Source organism: Camelina sativa, chromosome 9 (assembly GCF_030686135.1).
Source record: "Camelina sativa cultivar CO46 ecotype springtype chromosome 9, ASM3068613v1".
Taxonomy (NCBI): Eukaryota; Viridiplantae; Streptophyta; class Magnoliopsida; order Brassicales; family Brassicaceae; genus Camelina; species Camelina sativa.
This window is the reverse complement of record NC_141888.1, coordinates 37,754,069-37,772,795: the sequence shown is the minus strand read 5'-3', so window position 1 is coordinate 37,772,795 and position 18,727 is coordinate 37,754,069. Positions and strand designations below refer to the sequence as shown.

The 18,727-nt window shown below is 36.7% G+C and overlaps 5 protein-coding genes and 1 pseudogene across 11 annotated transcripts; 4 read left to right on the top strand and 2 right to left on the bottom strand.

The window, feature by feature from the left end:
• Positions 1-127: 127 nt before the first annotated feature.
• Positions 128-2,261, bottom strand: LOC104713559 (translocon-associated protein subunit alpha). Its single transcript, XM_010430708.3, has 8 exons — positions 1,999-2,261; positions 1,432-1,596; positions 1,291-1,341; positions 1,119-1,207; positions 952-1,029; positions 640-843; positions 486-557; positions 128-400 (listed from the first exon to the last, which is right to left on the bottom strand). Exons 1-8 carry the CDS (start codon positions 2,057-2,059, stop codon positions 347-349), a joined length of 774 nt encoding a protein of 257 aa, XP_010429010.2. The 5' UTR covers positions 2,060-2,261; the 3' UTR covers positions 128-346.
• Positions 2,262-2,409: 148 nt separating this feature from the next.
• Positions 2,410-5,426, bottom strand: LOC104713558 (protein XAP5 CIRCADIAN TIMEKEEPER). 2 transcript variants are annotated; one of them, XR_015565138.1, is made up of 12 exons: positions 5,126-5,407; positions 4,713-4,778; positions 4,563-4,627; positions 4,353-4,468; positions 3,798-3,876; positions 3,626-3,715; positions 3,477-3,538; positions 3,262-3,393; positions 3,120-3,173; positions 2,966-3,031; positions 2,789-2,863; positions 2,410-2,684 (listed from the first exon to the last, which is right to left on the bottom strand). XR_015565138.1 is itself a non-coding variant. In XM_010430707.3 (12 exons), the coding sequence occupies exons 1-12, from the start codon at positions 5,294-5,296 to the stop codon at positions 2,634-2,636; spliced, it is 1,014 nt and encodes a 337-aa protein (XP_010429009.1). In that variant the 5' UTR covers positions 5,297-5,426; the 3' UTR covers positions 2,410-2,633. The 2 variants fall into 2 exon arrangements, 1 of the variants encoding a protein (XP_010429009.1); XM_010430707.3 differs by having other exon boundaries at positions 3,626-3,702; positions 5,126-5,426.
• A 2,410-nt stretch (positions 5,427-7,836) lies between these two features.
• On the top strand, positions 7,837-9,384 carry LOC104713557 (proline-rich protein 2-like). Its single transcript, XM_010430706.3, has 2 exons — positions 7,837-8,125; positions 8,359-9,384. Exons 1-2 carry the CDS (start codon positions 7,963-7,965, stop codon positions 9,177-9,179), a joined length of 984 nt encoding a protein of 327 aa, XP_010429008.1. The 5' UTR covers positions 7,837-7,962; the 3' UTR covers positions 9,180-9,384.
• Positions 9,385-12,318: 2,934 nt separating this feature from the next.
• On the top strand, positions 12,319-13,274 carry LOC104713556 (peptidyl-prolyl cis-trans isomerase CYP19-2 pseudogene; annotated as a pseudogene). Its single transcript, XR_015565139.1, has one exon. The product of XR_015565139.1 is annotated as a peptidyl-prolyl cis-trans isomerase CYP19-2 pseudogene (transcript).
• Positions 13,275-14,343: 1,069 nt separating this feature from the next.
• Positions 14,344-17,341, top strand: LOC104713555 (putative magnesium transporter NIPA6). Of its 5 annotated transcripts, none has more exons than XM_010430703.3 (10): positions 14,344-14,736; positions 14,812-14,950; positions 15,212-15,268; positions 15,367-15,457; positions 15,587-15,747; positions 15,860-15,987; positions 16,094-16,231; positions 16,564-16,656; positions 16,738-16,858; positions 16,952-17,341. In XM_010430703.3, exons 2-10 carry the CDS (start codon positions 14,830-14,832, stop codon positions 17,026-17,028), a joined length of 987 nt encoding a protein of 328 aa, XP_010429005.1. In that variant the 5' UTR covers positions 14,344-14,736; positions 14,812-14,829; the 3' UTR covers positions 17,029-17,341. The 5 variants fall into 5 exon arrangements, 3 of the variants coding, with proteins under 3 accessions (XP_010429005.1, XP_010429006.1, XP_087320027.1); XR_015565135.1 differs by having other exon boundaries at positions 14,431-14,736; positions 16,094-16,302; XM_010430704.3 differs by lacking the exon at positions 14,812-14,950 and having other exon boundaries at positions 14,431-14,736.
• Positions 17,342-17,756: 415 nt separating this feature from the next.
• On the top strand, positions 17,757-18,705 carry LOC104713553 (dirigent protein 23). Its single transcript, XM_010430701.2, has 2 exons — positions 17,757-18,217; positions 18,321-18,705. Exons 1-2 carry the CDS (start codon positions 17,791-17,793, stop codon positions 18,560-18,562), a joined length of 669 nt encoding a protein of 222 aa, XP_010429003.2. The 5' UTR covers positions 17,757-17,790; the 3' UTR covers positions 18,563-18,705.
• Positions 18,706-18,727: the final 22 nt, after the last annotated feature.

The window sequence follows — 18,727 nt, the reverse complement described above, 5'->3', positions numbered from 1 at the left end:
AAATCATCAACTCTACTATTTTAGAGTAGAATATATACTGTTTTGATGAACTAATATAACAATCGTATAAAGATGTTCAAAAAGGTTCATCCGTGGACATGCCCTCTGTTATAGAAAGATTAACAACAACTAAAAAACGCATATCTAAACCATTATAAGTTAAGTTGTTTCATGAGGAGAATGTTTATGACAAGAAGTAAAGAGTGTCTAAAGAGTACAATGCTGGAACCAAAAAGAGTAGTAACGTTTAAAACCCTAAATATCCTCAAGACTGAACTTAAACTTGGAAACTCTTTCAAAACGCCGAAGCCGAGTCTATGACAACTAGAAAGAGCAAAAAGCTCCTCTAGTTCTTCTTGTTCTTCGATTTTCCGGACAATGTCTTGGCCAAAGTAGTTCCCTGGAGGTAATAACACAAATTTCAATCAGATTCAATCATATTGTAGAGGAAAGAAGCGTAACGAGAGAGAGAGATAGAAGCGAACCTCGAGCCATTCGTCAAGTGATGCGTCAGTAGACCTGGTTCCTACTTCAACCTTGGACACCTTTTTGGTTTTCTGTTAAGAGAGGAGATCATCAAATGAATATTTAACTTTTACAAATGATTCACAGGAAAGAAAAAGAAATACAATTGTTTACCTTAGTGAGACGCTGTACTTGGCTGTATGCCCATAGACCGAGGAGAAGGAGGAGACCGATTCCAAGTGTAATAAGGAAGACAGATTCGCCGCTGAGGAGACCTCCAGATTCAACTACCTCTATGGTTCCATTGTAGAAGACACTCTGGAATGGCTTTCCTTCCACGTCGTAAATGATATAACCCACCAGATCAAATGCTCCAGGCTGTGAAAGACAAGAGCAACACCAAGTAAGATCAGATTCTATCAGTTACCCGGTTGTAGTTTTAGAATGAATGAGAATGATATGTTGTCTATGGTAGGATATGTGTACCTGCAGGTACTGACTGACTGCAAAGATGTAAGAGAATGAAGCTTGACGAGACGTTGGGATGGATGCATTGTTGAATCTCTGTAATATAAAGAGAGTATGAGACCATCAGAGAATAATAAAATCATAACACAAATTTTTAAAAAATGGTTTTCTAGTAAAATGCTTACCAGCATGGTTAGATTCTGAACCAACAACTTGTGATCATAAGGAAGATGAACGCTGGCCCTAATTCCCATCACCCCGACGTTAGTTTTGCCTGTTTATGTCACAGCCAATTTGGTGAGATATATAGATTTAACAACCAACAGAAAACACAAGCTAAAAGAGGTGTTTAGCTACCATCATTCTTCAAAGCAACAAGGAGCTCAGTCTCTTCTCCAGCTGGAACCACTGCACGAAAACAAAGAGCATTCATGATGACAAACAATGGATAGATTATAAATACGTGAAGAAGAAGAAGAAGAAGGAGAAAACACAAACATTTGGCAGTGTTTTTGGGGAAGACACAAACAGTCTCAACTCCTGGAGCAGAGGTCAAGTTATCCAAATCCTGGTCCTCTTCCTCAACGGCATCATCACTGTGTTCTCCCACAATATCGTCAACAATACTGGAATGATCCTCGGCATCAGATTGACATCTAGCAACTGACAAAAGAAACCAAAAAAAATACCCATCAGGCCACATGTTAACAGTGTTCAAACATAACGTCTTCTTCTGAAAACAAAAGACATGCAAGGCAGACACTATTGAAGAATATTCGATCTACATTTGAAAGTTCATCTATTTGTGAGACCACATTGCACAATTTGGATAACGAACTCAATTTCACTCGGATCGATGAAATAAAGAACGTAACTTTGTTCGAAAAAACAGGACTAGATCCCTATCGAAGAAACCCAGATCGGATACAGAGATCAAAAATATGAAATCTGTAAATTGGGGAAACGTACGCGATGGAAACAAATGGATCTAGATCTACAGATTCCAGGTCAACAAAACAAAGGAAGGGAGAGAGAGAGAGAGAGAGAGAGAGAGGGGTTGCGAACCTTGAAGAAGAGGAGATGCGAGTAGAAGGAGAGCGAGGAACAAAACCCTAAGATTCATCATCGCTATCGCTGTAGCTGCTTCTATCAAATTTGGTCAACCGATACAGTGTCTCTCCGATGCTATTTATGCTTTGCTCCTCCTCCTCCTCCTCTTTCACAATTAGTGAAATTATTTTATTTCTGAATAAAAACAAAAAAAAGAGATAACAAACACAACACAACCATAGAAACTCGTAAAACGACTGCGTTTTGTCTGGTCTCTCATTTTGATTTTGTTACCATTTGTATTATATACATCAGGAGGATTCACAAATTACTTTCTTCAACATTCTTAATTTATGTGCCCTCATTATTATTATTATCAGAAGATCTCATACTAAAATTCTCGTATGAGAGTTTCACAAAAATAACTGGGAAAAACTAGTGAAATTTAGAAGATATATATTTCAATGATTCCAAGTGATCTCTTAAAAAAAAACGAAAGTATAATAATGGTACATTGAGGGACTGATAATGAGAATAATAAAGCATTAAAAAATTCCATGAACATTCCACTACTTATTAGTGCACCAAATCTGATCAATCATGTCAACTAGATTCCATGCATGTAACAAAAGCATCTTCTGCTCCAAAAATCAATCCCCATGGACTGTGTACCGCTCCCACTTCTTTGTCGGGTCGTAAATCTGCTCAAAGATAAATGCGGAAGAAAACTTTAATTCCTATAATTATAAATTTTGCTGAGATTGAAAAAAAAGTGCAGAGCAAAGGCGGATTTGGGAGTATTTACCTCCCATCTGGAAGCAGGGAATATATGCTTGTTCTTCTCGTACCAATGCCTCTCCACAACTTTACCCGCATGCGACTTCAATAACACCACATTTTACAAAACCTTTAGACACAACTTCCTTCTCATCATCAAACTACTCTCTTTTCTATGTGCAACTGGGGGTTAGGGGAAACATACCTCATCTTTCTCTATCGTTGCATCTGCTATTGTTCTCACATCTTCATGCACATCAAAGTGAAACAGCTGTTAACAAGAACATTGCAGGAGTGGGTGAGTCTCAGTTACGATTTTCTATATAAACTTTAATTCAGAAATTTTCGACAAGGCATACCGGGCCACTCTTCCCCCTAGCTTTGTTAATGATCAGCTCATAGAAACTGTGTTGCTGCATTTGCAATAAACATTTACATGTTATCGTTAAGTTCTAGATAGTGTGAGGGGATAATAACTTGATAAGTGTAATGGGTTCTCACATGCGGGATGATAAGATCTTCCTTGACATATAGCAGATTCTCAACTGATGTCGTCCGAATCTCCCGGAAGTCAGGGGCAAGCTGCTGCTGAACAGCCCGCAGAAAATTCCCAATTGCATCACCCTTGCGGACCTGTAAAAAGAGTTAATCAAACAGGTGAGTATATGATCAGACTTAATCTCAAACAGCACTATAAAGATGTAGCTTGTGCTTGCCTGGATAACTCGTCTATGGCCCGTCCCATCCCAGTAACTGTAAGTAATCTGAAGAGGCTCGTCTGAAAAGCAAAAAACTAGTTAGTTAGAGAATCTTCCTTAAATCAAGTGTTAGTACTGAAATTAGAAGCAACTGGAAAGAGGACAACTTTTAATCTGTTCTTGTTCACGAAGCCACTGCTTCTTCAGCCTTTCACGTTCAGCTTGTTCTTCCGCCTCCCGCTCACTGAAACAGCAACCTCAAAACACCACAGCTAAAGTTGAGACTTACTGCAAAAGCAGATAGGGAAGATAAAGGTAAACAAGAGAGCTAGAGATCACCTGTCAGGCAGGAAATTAGTTTCTACTGAGGGGTCCTTGCCAAGTTTTCCGCAACGTAAGTTCATTGTCCCAGAACTCTCTGCATAAATAATGTACCAAAAAAGAAGTTACAAAGAGGAAAACACTCGAAGAGTAGATGGTATCTTAAAATTTATATGCTAGTAAGCTATTTGCATCTCAAAAGCTCCAACAACCAAGCAAGATTCCAACTACAGTTATAGAATTAATATCTCTAATACATGTTGAGATTCATTATATCTGCAAACGATAGAGATTCTACTTTTTCAACTTCCACACATAAAAAGGGATTCATCATTTCTGAAAAAGACAAACATTATACTTTTCAACTACTATACAAAAAGGGAAAAAAAATTATAGTGGTGTAATTGAACGACACATGTATCACACCTAATCTTAAGAAATCTTAACTATACCACACAAATCACCACTGATGTCACAACAGCATATTCCGGAATCAAGGTAATAATACTTAACAAAATCTAAGAAGTATGGTCCAGGTAAACTAATTGCAATCTAGGAGATGAATCCACTTACTGTTTTCTCCATCATCTTCATCACTGCCATTCTCAAGATCTTCAGCAAAAGATAAGAGGGAAGATCCCTTAATCTTTCTCTTCTTGTTACGCTTCTCTAGCTGCAACTCCTCTTCCCTGTAGTTTTTAGAAACAAAGTCGATCAAGCTTAATCCACCTAAACAACATCAATAACTACGAAAAATGAACTTAAAAGAAAAACTAAACTCACTCTTGTTGTAGCTTCTGCAGTTTCTCTTTCTCTTCTTCCTCGAACTTATTACGAATATTAACCCTCTACAGATATCATAGACACAATTAACACCATCATCTAGATAACTATTAAACATTGAATGATAAAGTCCATGACTCCAATTATTACCTTCTCCACATATTCCTCTCTTGTAACTAAACCGACTGTTTCTTTCTTGAAAGCAGTGTCAAGAATCTATAAACAGAAAACAAAAAAAAATGTTAAACAACCAAGAAAACAATTTGGGATTTTGTCAATACTTCAGACACCAAAGCTGCAATTTCTCAAGTACTGATGATCTAATTCTGTGCTGTACTTGAGAAATTGCAGCTTTCATACATATACCACTGAGAACTGAACCTTGTACTCATGCTAACCCCTAAGTATTGCGGATAACTCCTACTAATTCAGAGCCAGAACAAATTTCTAAATCTAATATTCATACAACAATCTACCATTGAAACAAACTCTCGAAACCTAGAAATCGGAAAATAGTATGTATTATACAGTTGGTGATCAGATGGGATCTTGATTGGTCTAACCTCGCAAGAACTGGTTCCGAATTGGAGAAGACCAGATTGGTCTTTGCCTGAAGCAGTCTTGCTCTTTAGCTCTTGGATTTTTTTGCGTTCGGCCTCTCTTTGCTTCTGAAGCCGCCGTATCCTCACCGCATCTTGAGCCGTACCAACGTAGCCGTCACCCATACCCGACATCTTTCTTCTCCCGCTTCGTTTCGTTTCACTCAAAAATCGGAATCGAATTCACAAGATTCTTCCGACCGCCATTGTTGAGAGAGAGAGAGAGCTCTTTTATGCAGTAAGCACAATTACGCATGTGTTTGTTTTGGGCTTTTAAATGTTTTCTTATGGGCCTTTAAATAATATTATCAGGCTTAAATTTGGGCCTCTCTCAAACAAAACAAAAACTTCTCAAGTGATGATAGAGTCATAGACTCATAGGAGTGTGGTACTTTAGTGTCTGTATTGTGACATTTGTCCATGATGTTATAGCTTAGCAGCTAGCTTCCTAGTCAAAAAGTGTGCGCTGTGTGTAATTGGACACAAACATCTTGCACTAAATGTAATGTCGCCTATGAGGTAGATTAGACCGTGGTTGGGCGGTCGGAGTGTATGAGAAGTGACCCTGAGGCTGAGTCTACTCCCTATTATACGAAACATTAGAAACGGTCCACACTACATATATATAAATATACAAGCACCTAGCTAGTGAAGAGGGGATTGGCTTCTCGGCTTCTCCGATGACTATTAACTATGAAAGATATAGTATCTTGTCTTTCATGATGCAAATCCAGCATTGGTTTGGTTTGGATAATTAGGTTCATAATCGGTGGTTTAACCGTTTTAACTCAATCCACTTTAAGTTGGTTTTACTCAATCAGTTGAATGTTTCTATTGAATAATCTTTTAACCACCACATCCACATTGTATAAAAGTCAGACTAATGGTGTCACAGTCTCCTTTTTATGTCACTTCTAAGCATTATATAAATACAAACTTATAAAAAACAACCTATCTAATTTATTAGAGATTTAATGACTGATTTATATAGGTTGTCCCTTAAAAAAAAGTAATGAACAATATATACATAGAAGTCATAGTCGCTATAGCCTTTATAGATGACACACCAACTACAAAAGTGTGCTATTTATGTTTTATTTAGTCATATTTCTCATTGTATAATTAATAAGTTTTATAAATGCGATCAATGCATACACAGTCGGAAGAAAGGCTATTTCTTAATTCTACTCTACTGAAATCGCTTGCTCTGTTAAGAGTTAAGGATCGTCGGGTAACATTTAATTATAAGGATTTGTTACATATTTTACCAGTTAGAAACAAACCGGATCGACATGAAATATTAGACACTGATGATGATCATTTAATTTAGATTTTGAATGGTTACAAGTTACAACATATATCATCAGATAATGTAGAATAAATGTGCTATATATACAAATTATATATGTGAATATGGATGTTTAAAGTAGTTGAGAGAAGAATAACAGACAATGTGTTTGAGAGCTGGCTTTTTCTAAAATAGTCAGGAATTGTGGCTGAGGGGCCTTGCCAGCTTCGATAGATAACAAGAAGTAATGTCATAAATTATTAGTTCGATTCTGCCTTCTAACCAATAACCATATATTTTTAATTTATCACAAATTTCCCTACTAGCCAATTCAACAATATATGTATATATATACTTTTTCAAACCTATATATGTTTTTTTTGGGGGCATAAATTATGTTGTTTGTTACCTTTGTTACTTAGATCATGCGCCTTGCATGCATGCCGTACTTTTAGCCATAGTGGTAAATACATGACTTGTTAATTCAAGCATTTGAGACGTGGACGTATTACCAACTACGTTATTCTCAATTTCTATTACTATATATAGCCTTGTGATAAGGTAAACTTTATAATTTTGTGTCGTGTATTAATGTGGTCGAATTTGGTCACCGACTTTTACTTAAATACACAGATTTCAGATTTAACCATCACCGAATGTACGTGACTGAGCTAGCTATAAATAAAACTCGAAACTAATATATATGTTTTTTTTTGCTTGGATAATCAACAAATTATGGACGTACGTAGCTAGTGAGTTGTACTAGGTTCATACATATATTAATATATAGTATCATCGGGTTAAGATTATTGTCTTTTCTTACATCTAGTCGACTTGGTAGGTGGTTTATCTTGAACGATATAAAATCGTATTCTTCTTTTCTTCCACATATTTAAGTGATTAGAATAAACGTGAACCCTCCCTATCTGTATTTGGGGGCAAATAAACTAAAGTATATCCTCTAAAGACTAAGGCTCATGTGAAACGATTTAATTTGGGGTCGGTGGTACACGATTAACTTATATATGCGACCTCATTTATTTATTCATCTACATACGTCGTTAATGTTTATATATGAGTAGTTTATGTATTAACGTGTTTATTCCGGATCAATGTATTTCAATTAAAATTAAAAATGTTTGGAACTCAGAATAAAAACCAACTCGATATGATCATATCATATTAATTTCAATTAATTATGTTGGTTCTCATTCTTTTAAAATGAAAAAGTTGAACCAATGAATAGATTGTGCATATGTATCGAACGATAAGCAGCAGAACTGACTAAAAGTTTAAAGAAGAAGAAAATGACACTCGTACATTCACGTGGCTACGGTACCACCAAGTAACCGTAACTTTAAAATAAAACAAACTAAAGAAATAAACCAATGAATTTATGAAAAAATAATAGCCGTAAGCGACCTATAAATATACACGAGTGGCGATCTCAGTAGAATCATATCTTCTTTCTCCTCTACTAGTCACATCTATCTTCAACAAGAGAATTAAGCTGATGAGGATATTACCTAAAAACGGAGGTGCTTACTGCATCCTCTTAGTGTTTGCTCTCTGTTCGGTGGCTCATTCCCTTAGCCGTGACATCAAGGTCGTTGGTGATGTCGAGGTCGTTGGCTACGCAGAAAGCAGCAAAATCAAGATCCCCAACGCATTCTCAGGTAATATTGTAATATATGCTTTATAATCTTATACTCGATCAAGTCCATATATACATGTTGTACACTTGTACTACTTATACGTAATGTTCCGGTTGAGAAGTATCACTTCTCGGTCCATATATAATTTGACTGATTATACATGGAATAAAGCACTTTCTCATATATAACTAACTTTATATTTATGTTTTTGGTTTCGTTACGACTTTCGAACTAACGCTTTTGTTTGAAAATAGGACTCCGAGTGACGATAGAATGCAAGGCGGCCGATTCAAAAGGCTCTTTCGTTACGAAAGGAAGCGGGGAAATAGACGAAACAGGAAAATTTAATCTCAATATTCCTAATCATGACATTGTCGGAGACGATGGAGCGCTAAAGGAAGCTTGTTATGCTCATCTATATAGCGCCTCAGGCAACCCTTGTCCGGCCCACGACGGTCTTGAAGCCTCCAAGGTCGTGTTTCTATCGAAATCCGGCGAAACTCATGTTTTGGGTCTCAAACAAAGTCTTAAATTCTCACCGGAAGTTTGCATCTCAAAGTTCTTTTGGCATATGCCTAAGTTCCCTTTGCCTACGTTAACGTTTCCTAAGATCAAGAAGCCTTGTCCCCCATTTTACAAGCCACCGGTTGTGATCCCAAAGAAGCCGTGTCCACCAAAGATTGCACATAAGCCCATCTACAAGCCGCCGGTGCCTATCTACAAGCCTCCGGTGCCTATTTACAAGCCACCAGTGGTGATCCCCAAGAAACCTTGTCCACCAAAGATCGCACATAAGCCCATCTACAAGCCACCCGTGCCTATTTACAAGCCTCCGGTGGTGATCCCAAAGAAGCCATGCCCGCCACTTCACAAGCCGATCGACAAGCCCTCGGTGCCTATCTACAAACCCATCTACAAGCCACCGGTTCCCATCTACAAACCGATATACAAGCCACCAGTAGTGGTGATTCCAAAGAAGCCATGTCCACCACTTCCCAAGTTTCCGTCCTTCCCACCTAAATACTTTCCCCACCCTAAGTTCGGGAAATGGCCTCCTTTCCCTTCTCATCCTTGATTGAGAGTTACAAAACAAATATAGTAACTCTCTCTTTCTTATTTCAAAGAAAAGTGAGTGATGTCAAAAAAATAATATTGCTTTGTTGCTTTGTTTAATAATTGAATTCTCTATGTAGATGTCTGATGTTTCTATACCTTTAAATTAATTCCAGCCAATAATATTTTGTATTTTTCTCTTGTTAAATAAACTCTGTGGTTTGATATTTTCTCTTAAACTTCTTTTAAAATATCTAGCTACTATAGTACGAGAAATGTCAATTCCTCGTAAATATTCTTAACCTCAGTAAAATTTTAAATTTGACATAAATGTAAACTAGTCGCAATTAGGGATAACAAAATTAACGCGTTTAAGTAGGATTGATGATTAAAGAGAGCATGTGGTTAAACCAAACCTAAGACCGTTGAGATCTCGGCACGTGTCTAAGTCCGAAGGGCCTAGTATTATTTCTCACTTACATTTCACATGTCGTTATAAATATATCACCTCTTGCCCTCTTGGTGCTATAATATAAGCAGGGCCGGCTCAACTTTTTTTGGGACCTGGTGCCCAATTTTTATTTTTTCCCCAAAACTAAGGTTATAATTGCAAAATTTCAAACTTTATGATCCTAAATTGCAAAATATCTAAAATATAGGGCCTAAAACCTTGAAGAAAAAAATTAAAATTCAGAAGACATGGTGCAAAAGCACCTCCTGCACTGGGTCAGCGCCGGCCCTGAATATAAGTCACACATACAGTATATATATGCTTTCGAGATCGATAACGAGAATGGGGAACTTTGACATGAGCATCGATCTGTGGTCAGACAGCGGGATGGATCGTGATGGAGTTGTACGCATGCAGACAAGACTCCAAAGACGGCTGAGAATTTCAGAGCTTTGTGCACCGGCGTCCGGCGAGAAAGGTGTTGAACGTAGCGGTAAGCCACTTCACTTCAAAGGATCTTCATTTCAACGTGTGATCCCTAAGTTTGAGGACGAGGGTTTCCAAAGGAAGCGCACATGACATGACCTGGTGTTCTCTCTTGATACTTGAGAGTTGAGACCATGTTGAGATTAGTAGTTTTTGAAATCAATCTGTAGCACCAATGATCCTTATTGGATAGTGCATACGAGAGTAACGAGCTTCAATTAGGCCCAATACCACAGCATAGCATCATCACACCAGTGATCCTTATTAATCTACTACATGTAAAGGCTAAATCAATATAATAATTTTGACATGTGTCAACATCTGATAAATATATTTGACATGTGTCATGATCCTGTTAATGACTAACTTTCAAAACCCAATTTTTTATAATAAAATATATATATATATATATATATAATAACTCAAATACATAATTTTGATATTTGAGTTAGAAAACGAGCAAGAATGATATACTGTATAGACATATAGTGTTAAAAAAGAAAAAGAAAATCTGATATTGCAAAAAGAATTTGATATTAAATTTGGATATGCATCTACATACGAGGTTATATTTACAAGACAAATTTAAGATAATTGACTTGAAAATATTAAATGAGGTTAAGTGTATATTTATAAACTAATTAAAACATTTCTAACAATTTTATTTGGATTTGGATTCGGCTTTAGCTTGAGTTATTATATATATATATATATATAAATTAGATATATTTATTTTGGAGCAAAAACCCTATTTGACAATTGTTCCTTTTAATAAATTTGTGTCTTACAATTGTTTTTTTTAATAATTACCCATTTGGCAATTGTTCCTTTTATTCCTGATTCGATGTTCTTTGTTTTTTTTTCATTTGCTTATATATATATATATGCTTATATATATATATTTAAATGATGGAATAAGATTTTTGTTGTTAATTCTTTAAATCATCTATATATGTTAATAGAGATTTATTCTTGAAAATGATGATGTGTCGTTGTGAGAGAGCTCGAGGCACAATTAAACAAATACTCTAACCTCATTATTTAATATTAATTAAATACATGCCACTATAGGTTTTTTATTGGAATTCAGTGAATAAATTTAAAACTATTTGTAGCCATTTAATTTGAATCTATATTGTACTTATTTTTAAGAACAACAAATAAATTTCTTTAGAAAAACAAAAATTACTCATGTTTTCTTAAAATAAAGTCTACACAAATTTAGATTACATAACTGTTGATTATTAATAGTAAAAAAACTTTGGTTAAATATTTTGTTTTATACAAACGAATCTTAGATTTCAAATAATAATTTTACTTATGATAATTTTATTTGAATCGATTTATTCCGCATATAATGCGGATTGTTAACTAATCCGATGTTATTTGTGAAGGTAGCCGAGGAAGAATTATCATCTACTAAAAATTTGAATTTAATTATTAGATATTAAAAAGAATTTTAATATTATATAATTATGACCAAAATTTGAACAGGTATACCAAATGTGTGTCCATTTGCTGGACTTGTAAATCGCAACAACTACTCCATCAATAGTTTAATTGGATTCTATTATAACACTATGGTAGTGAACATATGGATTATTACAAGAATAGTTGTCTATATAACTCTGAGAGTTTACTCTTTTTATGGATGAATGAAACACAACTAATAGCATAAAAAGATTAATATACTCATTAATTCGATGGATATAATTCTGTTTCACAAAAATATTAATATTTTTTTCGTTTTTTTATTAATGATTTCCGTTTCTTTTCTATTTTTTCTTATCATTATATATATATATATATATATATATATATATATATATTCAAAATTTAAGATTGCAAAATTTCCGTTTTTCATTTCGTTATTGTCGGGCACACTATATTTTTTTTTAATATAATCATCATTTAGATTTGTACTACTACCATAACACGTACATCCGTTTTATTTTTAAAGTGACAATTTCTCTTCTTTTTTTCCATATTGCTTTCGGTATAATATTTCCCTTTCATAATTAATCATACATCTGAGGTCAAAAAAAAAAAAAAATTAATAATACATCAATACTGTATATCCCTTTTTTTTTCAGTAAACGATTTCTTCTTTTTTTCTTTGTTATTTTCAACACAATATTCCCAATTTCTCAAAATTCCATTAAATGAAACAGTCAATAGGGGTTGCAAACATTAAAGAAAACGGACAAGTGTCGAATTCGGGATGGACAAATTGAAGAGCATTCACCGTGGTCAAAAAACCCAACCTAACCACGGTTAAGAAAAGAAGATCATTCACAAAACAATGGAGATTTCATCACGTGTCTCAATCTAACGGCCAATAATATTATAACTTCTCACAGGATATTTTCTATTTTTCCTTCCATGCTCTCGCATCTCTCTCTATATAAATAGCTCCTCTTGGTCCCCAAGAGCTCCTTCACAAGTTCTCTCTCTAGGTCACACACACACACACACACACACACACTTTAATACCTTGCCCCAAATCAATCGGAACAAACAACAATGGCGTCGCATCCCAAAGTTTTCTTCGACATGACCATCGGCGGTGCACCGGCGGGAAAGATCGTGATGGAGCTTTACACCGACAAGACCCCGAAGACGGCTGAGAATTTCAGAGCCCTCTGCACTGGAGAGAAAGGCGTCGGACGTAGCGGCAAGCCACTGCACTTCAAAGGCTCTGCGTTCCACCGCGTGATCCCTAATTTCATGTGCCAAGGAGGAGATTTCACCCTCGGGAACAGTACGGGCGGCGAATCGATCTACGGAAACAAGTTTGCGGATGAGAACTTCGAGAGGAAGCACACGGGACCTGGGATTCTGTCGATGGCGAACGCTGGAGCCAACACCAACGGATCTCAGTTCTTCATCTGTACGGTGAAGACTGATTGGCTCGATGGGAAGCATGTGGTGTTTGGTCAGGTGATTGAAGGCTTGGACGTTGTTAAGGCTATTGAGAAGGTCGGATCTTCTTCTGGAAAGCTCTCGAAGGCGGTTGTGATCGCCGATTGTGGTGAGATCTAGGGTTTTTCTTTAGTGGCGGTGGTTTCAGTTTTAATCTTTGTTTCTAGAAGTTTCTTTAGCTCTAATGGGACTGTGTCATATTTTCCTAATTATTAATAAAAAATTGTGGCCTTTTCTGAGACTGCGAAATTAAGCAAATATTTTGGCGTTTTGTCCAAATAATAGATCGTACTAGTAAAAGCAAAATCAGAAATGGATATTTTCTAAAATTAGGAAAGGCATCTCTTATCGATGGGAACATGAACATATATTGGTTGGTGCATAATAAATAAGCGGAAAAGAGACAAAAATAAATAAAATTCAAAATTGTGGTGGAATACGACTGGGGCCTTCTGTAATAGGCCCAACAAAAGTTGAATAGTGACAGTTGCGCCTAATGGTATAAACTGGCCCTAATCGTCGGACCAGTCTCGTAATTCACTTGGTTGAAGCCGTTAATAAATAAATACTACAGTATAATTTAACAATATAGGGGAGTGGACGATACGTAGTAAAATGTCTCAACACTCAAGAATTGAGTTTTGTAGTCATGGACGACTGGTTGAAATAAAATACGGAATGGGGCTGGTCCGACGTTCGTTCAAATTTATATAGTAGTAGTGGATCAAATTTGACCCAAAAAAAATATATTAATGGGTCTGTTCGTTTCGTTGACGCTGGCAGTTGCGGCAGCAGCAAACACAACTTTTTTAATCGCCGCATCTAATCGACATTCAAAACCAAAAACTGGTTTGTCGCAGTGTCATACCGCAGATACCTGCGGCAACCAAACGAACAACAATAGTTGCAGCTGACGCAGCCGCAGGTACTTGCGGCGACGAAATGAACAGACTCAGTATGTTGGTTGGCTATTTAATTTTTATAAAGAAAATAGTACTAGTAAACATGATGATAATAAATAGGCAGCAGCATCAGCATGTGCGTAATTTGTTTTCGCACACAAAAATCAAAAATGAATCATATCTCTCTTTCTTTTGAATGATTTTATTTTATTTGAACCGTTAAATTTTGTATGTATGATGTATAATTGAAGTGAAGAAACTTAGGTGAAAAATGGTTACTTATGGTTACCAAATAATGAAAGAATATACAGCAACTGTGTGTGTGTGTGGACTGAAAATTCCAAAGAGCCGGCCGACGATGCTGGAATAGTGCTTGATGGCTAAATTAAATTAGTTAACACGATAGCGATTGATGAAAGTAAACTGTATTACTCTCTAATGTACAAATAATAATTAAACCGAAACGCGTACCGGACCCGGTTAAGACTTCGGCAAGACCCACGAATTTTCCTGAGCTGTCGTCTCGCCAGAGGTAAACACAGAAGAAAGCTTATAGAAATCGAACCAGATCTCTCTCTCTCTCTCTCTTTTGATTTTTGAATTTTCAGCAGCAAAGCAAAATCGCAGAAGTCGTCTGAGAGAGAGACGACCGCGTTGCATCGGTGAGCACCACTTGTGCGATTCTCTTTCGTCGTCCGTCATCCATCATCCTCTCTCTCTCTCTCCGTTCAAAATTCTTCAATTTGCCTGCTAATAACCGCCGGATTAGATTGATTGTGATCGGAATACCACATCCCGGAGATAGGATTATAGGGGAGGTGAGACCAGAGATTGACTTCAATTTGTCTACCCGATTCATAGAGATTAATTTAGGGTCTTTTTTTTGGGGGTAGTAATCCGAAATTAGGGGAATGGAGTCGGACAATGGCAAGGGGTTGATACTAGCTGTAGCCTCTAGTGTTTTCATTGGTTCCAGCTTCATTCTTAAGAAGAAAGGTCTTAAACGCGCTGCTGCTTTTGGCACACGCGCAGGTCTCCTTCTTCTTCTCCTACCCCTTTATCTCATTCCTAATTATTATTATCACTTTTACACTCTTGCTTGCTAACAATATTGTTTCACTCCCGAAATGTAACTTCTTAGCTCATACTTATAGCTTTGATGGATTCCATCTATAACAGTTACAGATTAGTTTTTTTATAGCTTTGATGGATTCCATCAATAACAGTTACAGATTAGTTTTTATAGCTTTCAAGAAACCCCACTATATCTCTCACATGGGATTGTATTTGCAGGTTATGGAGGTTATACATACTTATTAGAGCCTCTTTGGTGGGCGGGCATGGTCACAAGTTAGTTTTTTCATGTTTTAGTGTTTACTCCATATCTTCTTATTAGACTGCCTTGTCCCTACTCTAAAACAAATATTTTCTGTTACCTTCACATATAGTGATTGTTGGAGAAGCTGCAAACTTTGTGGCTTATATTTATGCACCGGCTGTACTTGTTACTCCTCTTGGTGCTTTAAGCATTATCATCAGGTATATATATATATATGTTTATGTCATTGCCATCATTGCTCTCTGTTGTTACTCACTTTTGGATCTTCTGTGTCTGTGTGTTATATTCATTCATTCTCTGACTGACTAACCTTCTCATTTGCTTGCTAGTGCTGTTTTGGCACATTTCCTATTAAAAGAAAAACTTAAGAAAATGGGGGTCCTCGGATGTGTTTCTTGCATCGTCGGCTCTGTTGTTATTGTCATTCACGCACCAAAGGAGCAGACTCCCAATTCCGTTGAAGAAATTTGGAATCTCGCTACTCAGCCAGGTACCTCTCTCTCTCTCTCCCCCGTTACTCACTACTCACACACACACACTGTGCCTTCTGTGCAGTTGTTTATCTGAGAAACACAATTTTTCCTTTCTTGTGTATGAAACAGCTTTTCTAATCTACGTAGCCATAACCATGTCCATTGTCCTTGCTTTAATTCTGCATTTTGAACCCCTGTGCGGCCAAACAAACATCCTTGTTTATATCGGAATATGTTCGTTAATGGGTGCTCTCACTGTAAGTTGCTTCTTCTGAGCATCTTGGATTTTACTTTTGGACTCTATTTCTATATTTTCTTGTATGCTCATAGCTCTAGTAATTTTTCTTTGGTGTCTTGAAACAGGTTATGAGCATAAAAGCTATTGGTATTGCGATAAAATTAACAATGGAGGGAGTAAGCCAGATAGGGTATCCACAGACGTGGCTTTTTGCCATGGTTGCAGGAACCTGTGTAGTTACACAATTGATTTACCTAAACAAGGTAAACCCTCTACACCAGATATATGTTTGGCATTGGCAATAGCCTTTGTATACATATTCTGGACTCGATAGGTTAGTATGCAAGTGAAAGTAGAACAGTTATCTTGTTAATGCCTGCAAACATATATCCATCAGTAGATCATTCCTCAATTTGCCTTAGGAAATGAATAGCTGCACATGTAGCATTGAAGGTCTCTTTATTTTTTTCCAGCAAACATAAGAACTTTAGAATTTCTCTTTGCATTGTTGATACTTTTACGTGTTTCTATTTGGCATACCATTCCTGTCTCGACTTAAGGCCTAAGATTGTTACTGTTATATTATTTTCTGCAGGCGTTGGACACATTCAATGCAGCAATTGTTTCTCCAGTATATTATGTAATGTTTACAACCCTCACTATTGTTGCTAGTGCAATTATGTTCAAGGTAGGTTCGACTAGATAACGTTTAGATTCCCAAAAGATCAGTTAAAGGAAACACTTAACATTGAAACTCGGGTTTTCACAGGATTGGTCTGGGCAAGACGCAGCCAGCATAGCCTCTGAATTATGTGGATTCATCACTGTGCTCACAGGCACAATGATACTCCATGGTACAAGAGAAGAGGAACAACAACAAGCTTCTTCAGGTAAAAAAACTCTGCCTTTTCCATCATCGATCATATCGGCATCTTGTGTTGCCATCATCAAACATAATGCTGGTCTCATCTTTCGGTCTTCAGAACAAGTAAGATGGTACGAGTCAAGAAAGAGCACGAACGAAGAACATCTGATAACTCTGTACAGCCCTGAATACTAGGAAGAAGAAGAAGGTGCCATCTCTAGACTCCCAATAGAATGAATGATTTTTGCCAAGAACAAGCCTCAAGGATCTTATAACTGATCAATCAACATATCTGAGGGAAAATGAAGTCGGGTTCGTTTCTGTATTTTTTGTTTGTGGTCTCTGTACAGACAAAAGTTTGTTTAGTTACACTTCATATATTCTTTAGTTTTGATCTGTGTCTCTTCTTAGTACAGTACAGGTCTTCTTCTTATCTGGACTTTTGTCCAAATTTACTGTTATATATATGTATCTTCATTTTTCTACAATGAAATATTCCTTAACTGTACGCAACTGAACGAAAAAAAATAAGGTAAATGTTTGATTAGAATTGACTACTTGAGAAAATAACAATAACGTCTGTTCCATTTCTTCATAATCGCTAATAAATTGTACAATGAGAGCTATTGATTGTTATAAACGAGAGAGACGGGTAATGTTTTCAAGATTCTGGATGATCGATGAGTCGGTTAGATGAAGGAAGACAAGACGTAAGTGAGCTGCCGGTGAATACGAATCCAAAGTCATTAGGTTCACCAGCGCCATTACATAGCCGAACCCAGAGTCATTAGGTACACTAATTCAATAATTATATTATTGTTAATCCAAACCATTTAAATTATTAGGTGAACCATTACGCCACCACATACTGACTTTGTCACATTTGTTTTCATACTTTTTCTAAGATCCTTTTTCAGTTTGGTTGAGCTAACTTGGACTGAGAGTGAGTCATGTGGGATGTTGGTTCCTTATATATACAAATTATACCATAGCACATTGAGAAACTCATTTTACTTTCGCAATTATAAACACTTTGTTACACAATTTAGAGAAAAACTGAAAATGGCAAAAGCGGAAGATGTATCAAGAATGCTAGTTTTGTTGATAACAATACTGCCACTGGCTGCTCAAGGATCCAGACTGTACAGCTGGGCTAATCGGCTCGAGGAAACAGAAAAGGAGAAGGTAACAAACCTTCAGTTCTATTTCCATGACACCTTGAGCGGCAAGAATCCGACCGCCGTGAAGGTGGCTCAGGGCACCGACACCGAAAAATCCCCAACACTGTTCGGTGCTGTTTTTATGGTCGACGACGCTCTCACCGAGACAGCTGATCCCAAATCCAAACTCGTTGGCCGGGCGCAAGGCCTTTACGGTTCTTCATGTACGTATATATTAATTGTTTTGTTTCTTTACGATAACCGGACCTAGGATATAAAACAAAACAGGTTTAGTACATCAATGATAACCGGCTCTGATTGGGACAGGTAAAGAAGAGGTAGGTCTAATAATGGCCATGAGCTTCTGTTTCGAGGACGGTCCATACAAGGACAGCACCATAAGCATGATCGGAAAGAACTCGGTCATGAACCCGATCCGAGAAATGCCTATTGTTGGTGGCACGGGAATGTTCAGGATGGCTCGTGGCTACGCTATTGCTAAGACCAATTGGTTCGATCCCAAGACCGGTGATGCCATTGTTGGTTATAACGTTACCGTTGTTCACTAAAAAAAAGAGCTTTGTTTCATCATCATATATAATAGAGCGACATTTTAGCTATGCCTACTACATGTAACATTTCACTACTTCCCATGTCTCCTCTACTTTTTTTACGTACTTTTGTAGATTTAATATATATATTTTCCATCCAATATTTTTTAATTTTAGAGCACT

Bases quoted from the DNA above. Each gene is read 5' to 3' on its own strand.
- LOC104713559 (XM_010430708.3), bottom strand. From the start codon at position 2,059: ATGATGAATCTTAGGGTTTTGTTCCTCGCTCTCCTTCTACTCGCATCT. The intron at 1,597-1,998 runs GTTCGCAACCCC...TTCTTTTGTCAG, and splicing joins CGCATCTCCTCTTCTTCAAG to TTGCTAGATGTCAATCTGAT. The intron at 558-639 runs GTAAACAATTGT...CTCTCTTAACAG, and splicing joins AAGTACAGCGTCTCACTAAG to AAAACCAAAAAGGTGTCCAA.
- LOC104713558 (XM_010430707.3), bottom strand. From the start codon at position 5,296: ATGTCGGGTATGGGTGACGGCTACGTTGGTACGGCTCAAGATGCGGTG. The intron at 4,779-5,125 runs GTTAGACCAATC...TTCTGTTTATAG, and splicing joins TCGGAACCAGTTCTTGCGAG to ATTCTTGACACTGCTTTCAA. The intron at 3,539-3,625 runs GTTGTCCTCTTT...TTTGCTTTTCAG, and splicing joins TGAACAAGAACAGATTAAAA to ACGAGCCTCTTCAGATTACT.
- LOC104713557 (XM_010430706.3), top strand. From the start codon at position 7,963: ATGAGGATATTACCTAAAAACGGAGGTGCTTACTGCATCCTCTTAGTG. The intron at 8,126-8,358 runs GTAATATTGTAA...GTTTGAAAATAG, and splicing joins GATCCCCAACGCATTCTCAG to GACTCCGAGTGACGATAGAA.
- LOC104713555 (XM_087463901.1), top strand. From the start codon at position 14,830: ATGGAGTCGGACAATGGCAAGGGGTTGATACTAGCTGTAGCCTCTAGT. The intron at 16,232-16,563 runs GTAAACCCTCTA...TATTTTCTGCAG, and splicing joins AATTGATTTACCTAAACAAG to GCGTTGGACACATTCAATGC. The intron at 16,657-16,737 runs GTAGGTTCGACT...GGGTTTTCACAG, and splicing joins CTAGTGCAATTATGTTCAAG to GATTGGTCTGGGCAAGACGC.
- LOC104713553 (XM_010430701.2), top strand. From the start codon at position 17,791: ATGTTGGTTCCTTATATATACAAATTATACCATAGCACATTGAGAAAC. The intron at 18,218-18,320 runs GTACGTATATAT...TGATTGGGACAG, and splicing joins AGGCCTTTACGGTTCTTCAT to GTAAAGAAGAGGTAGGTCTA.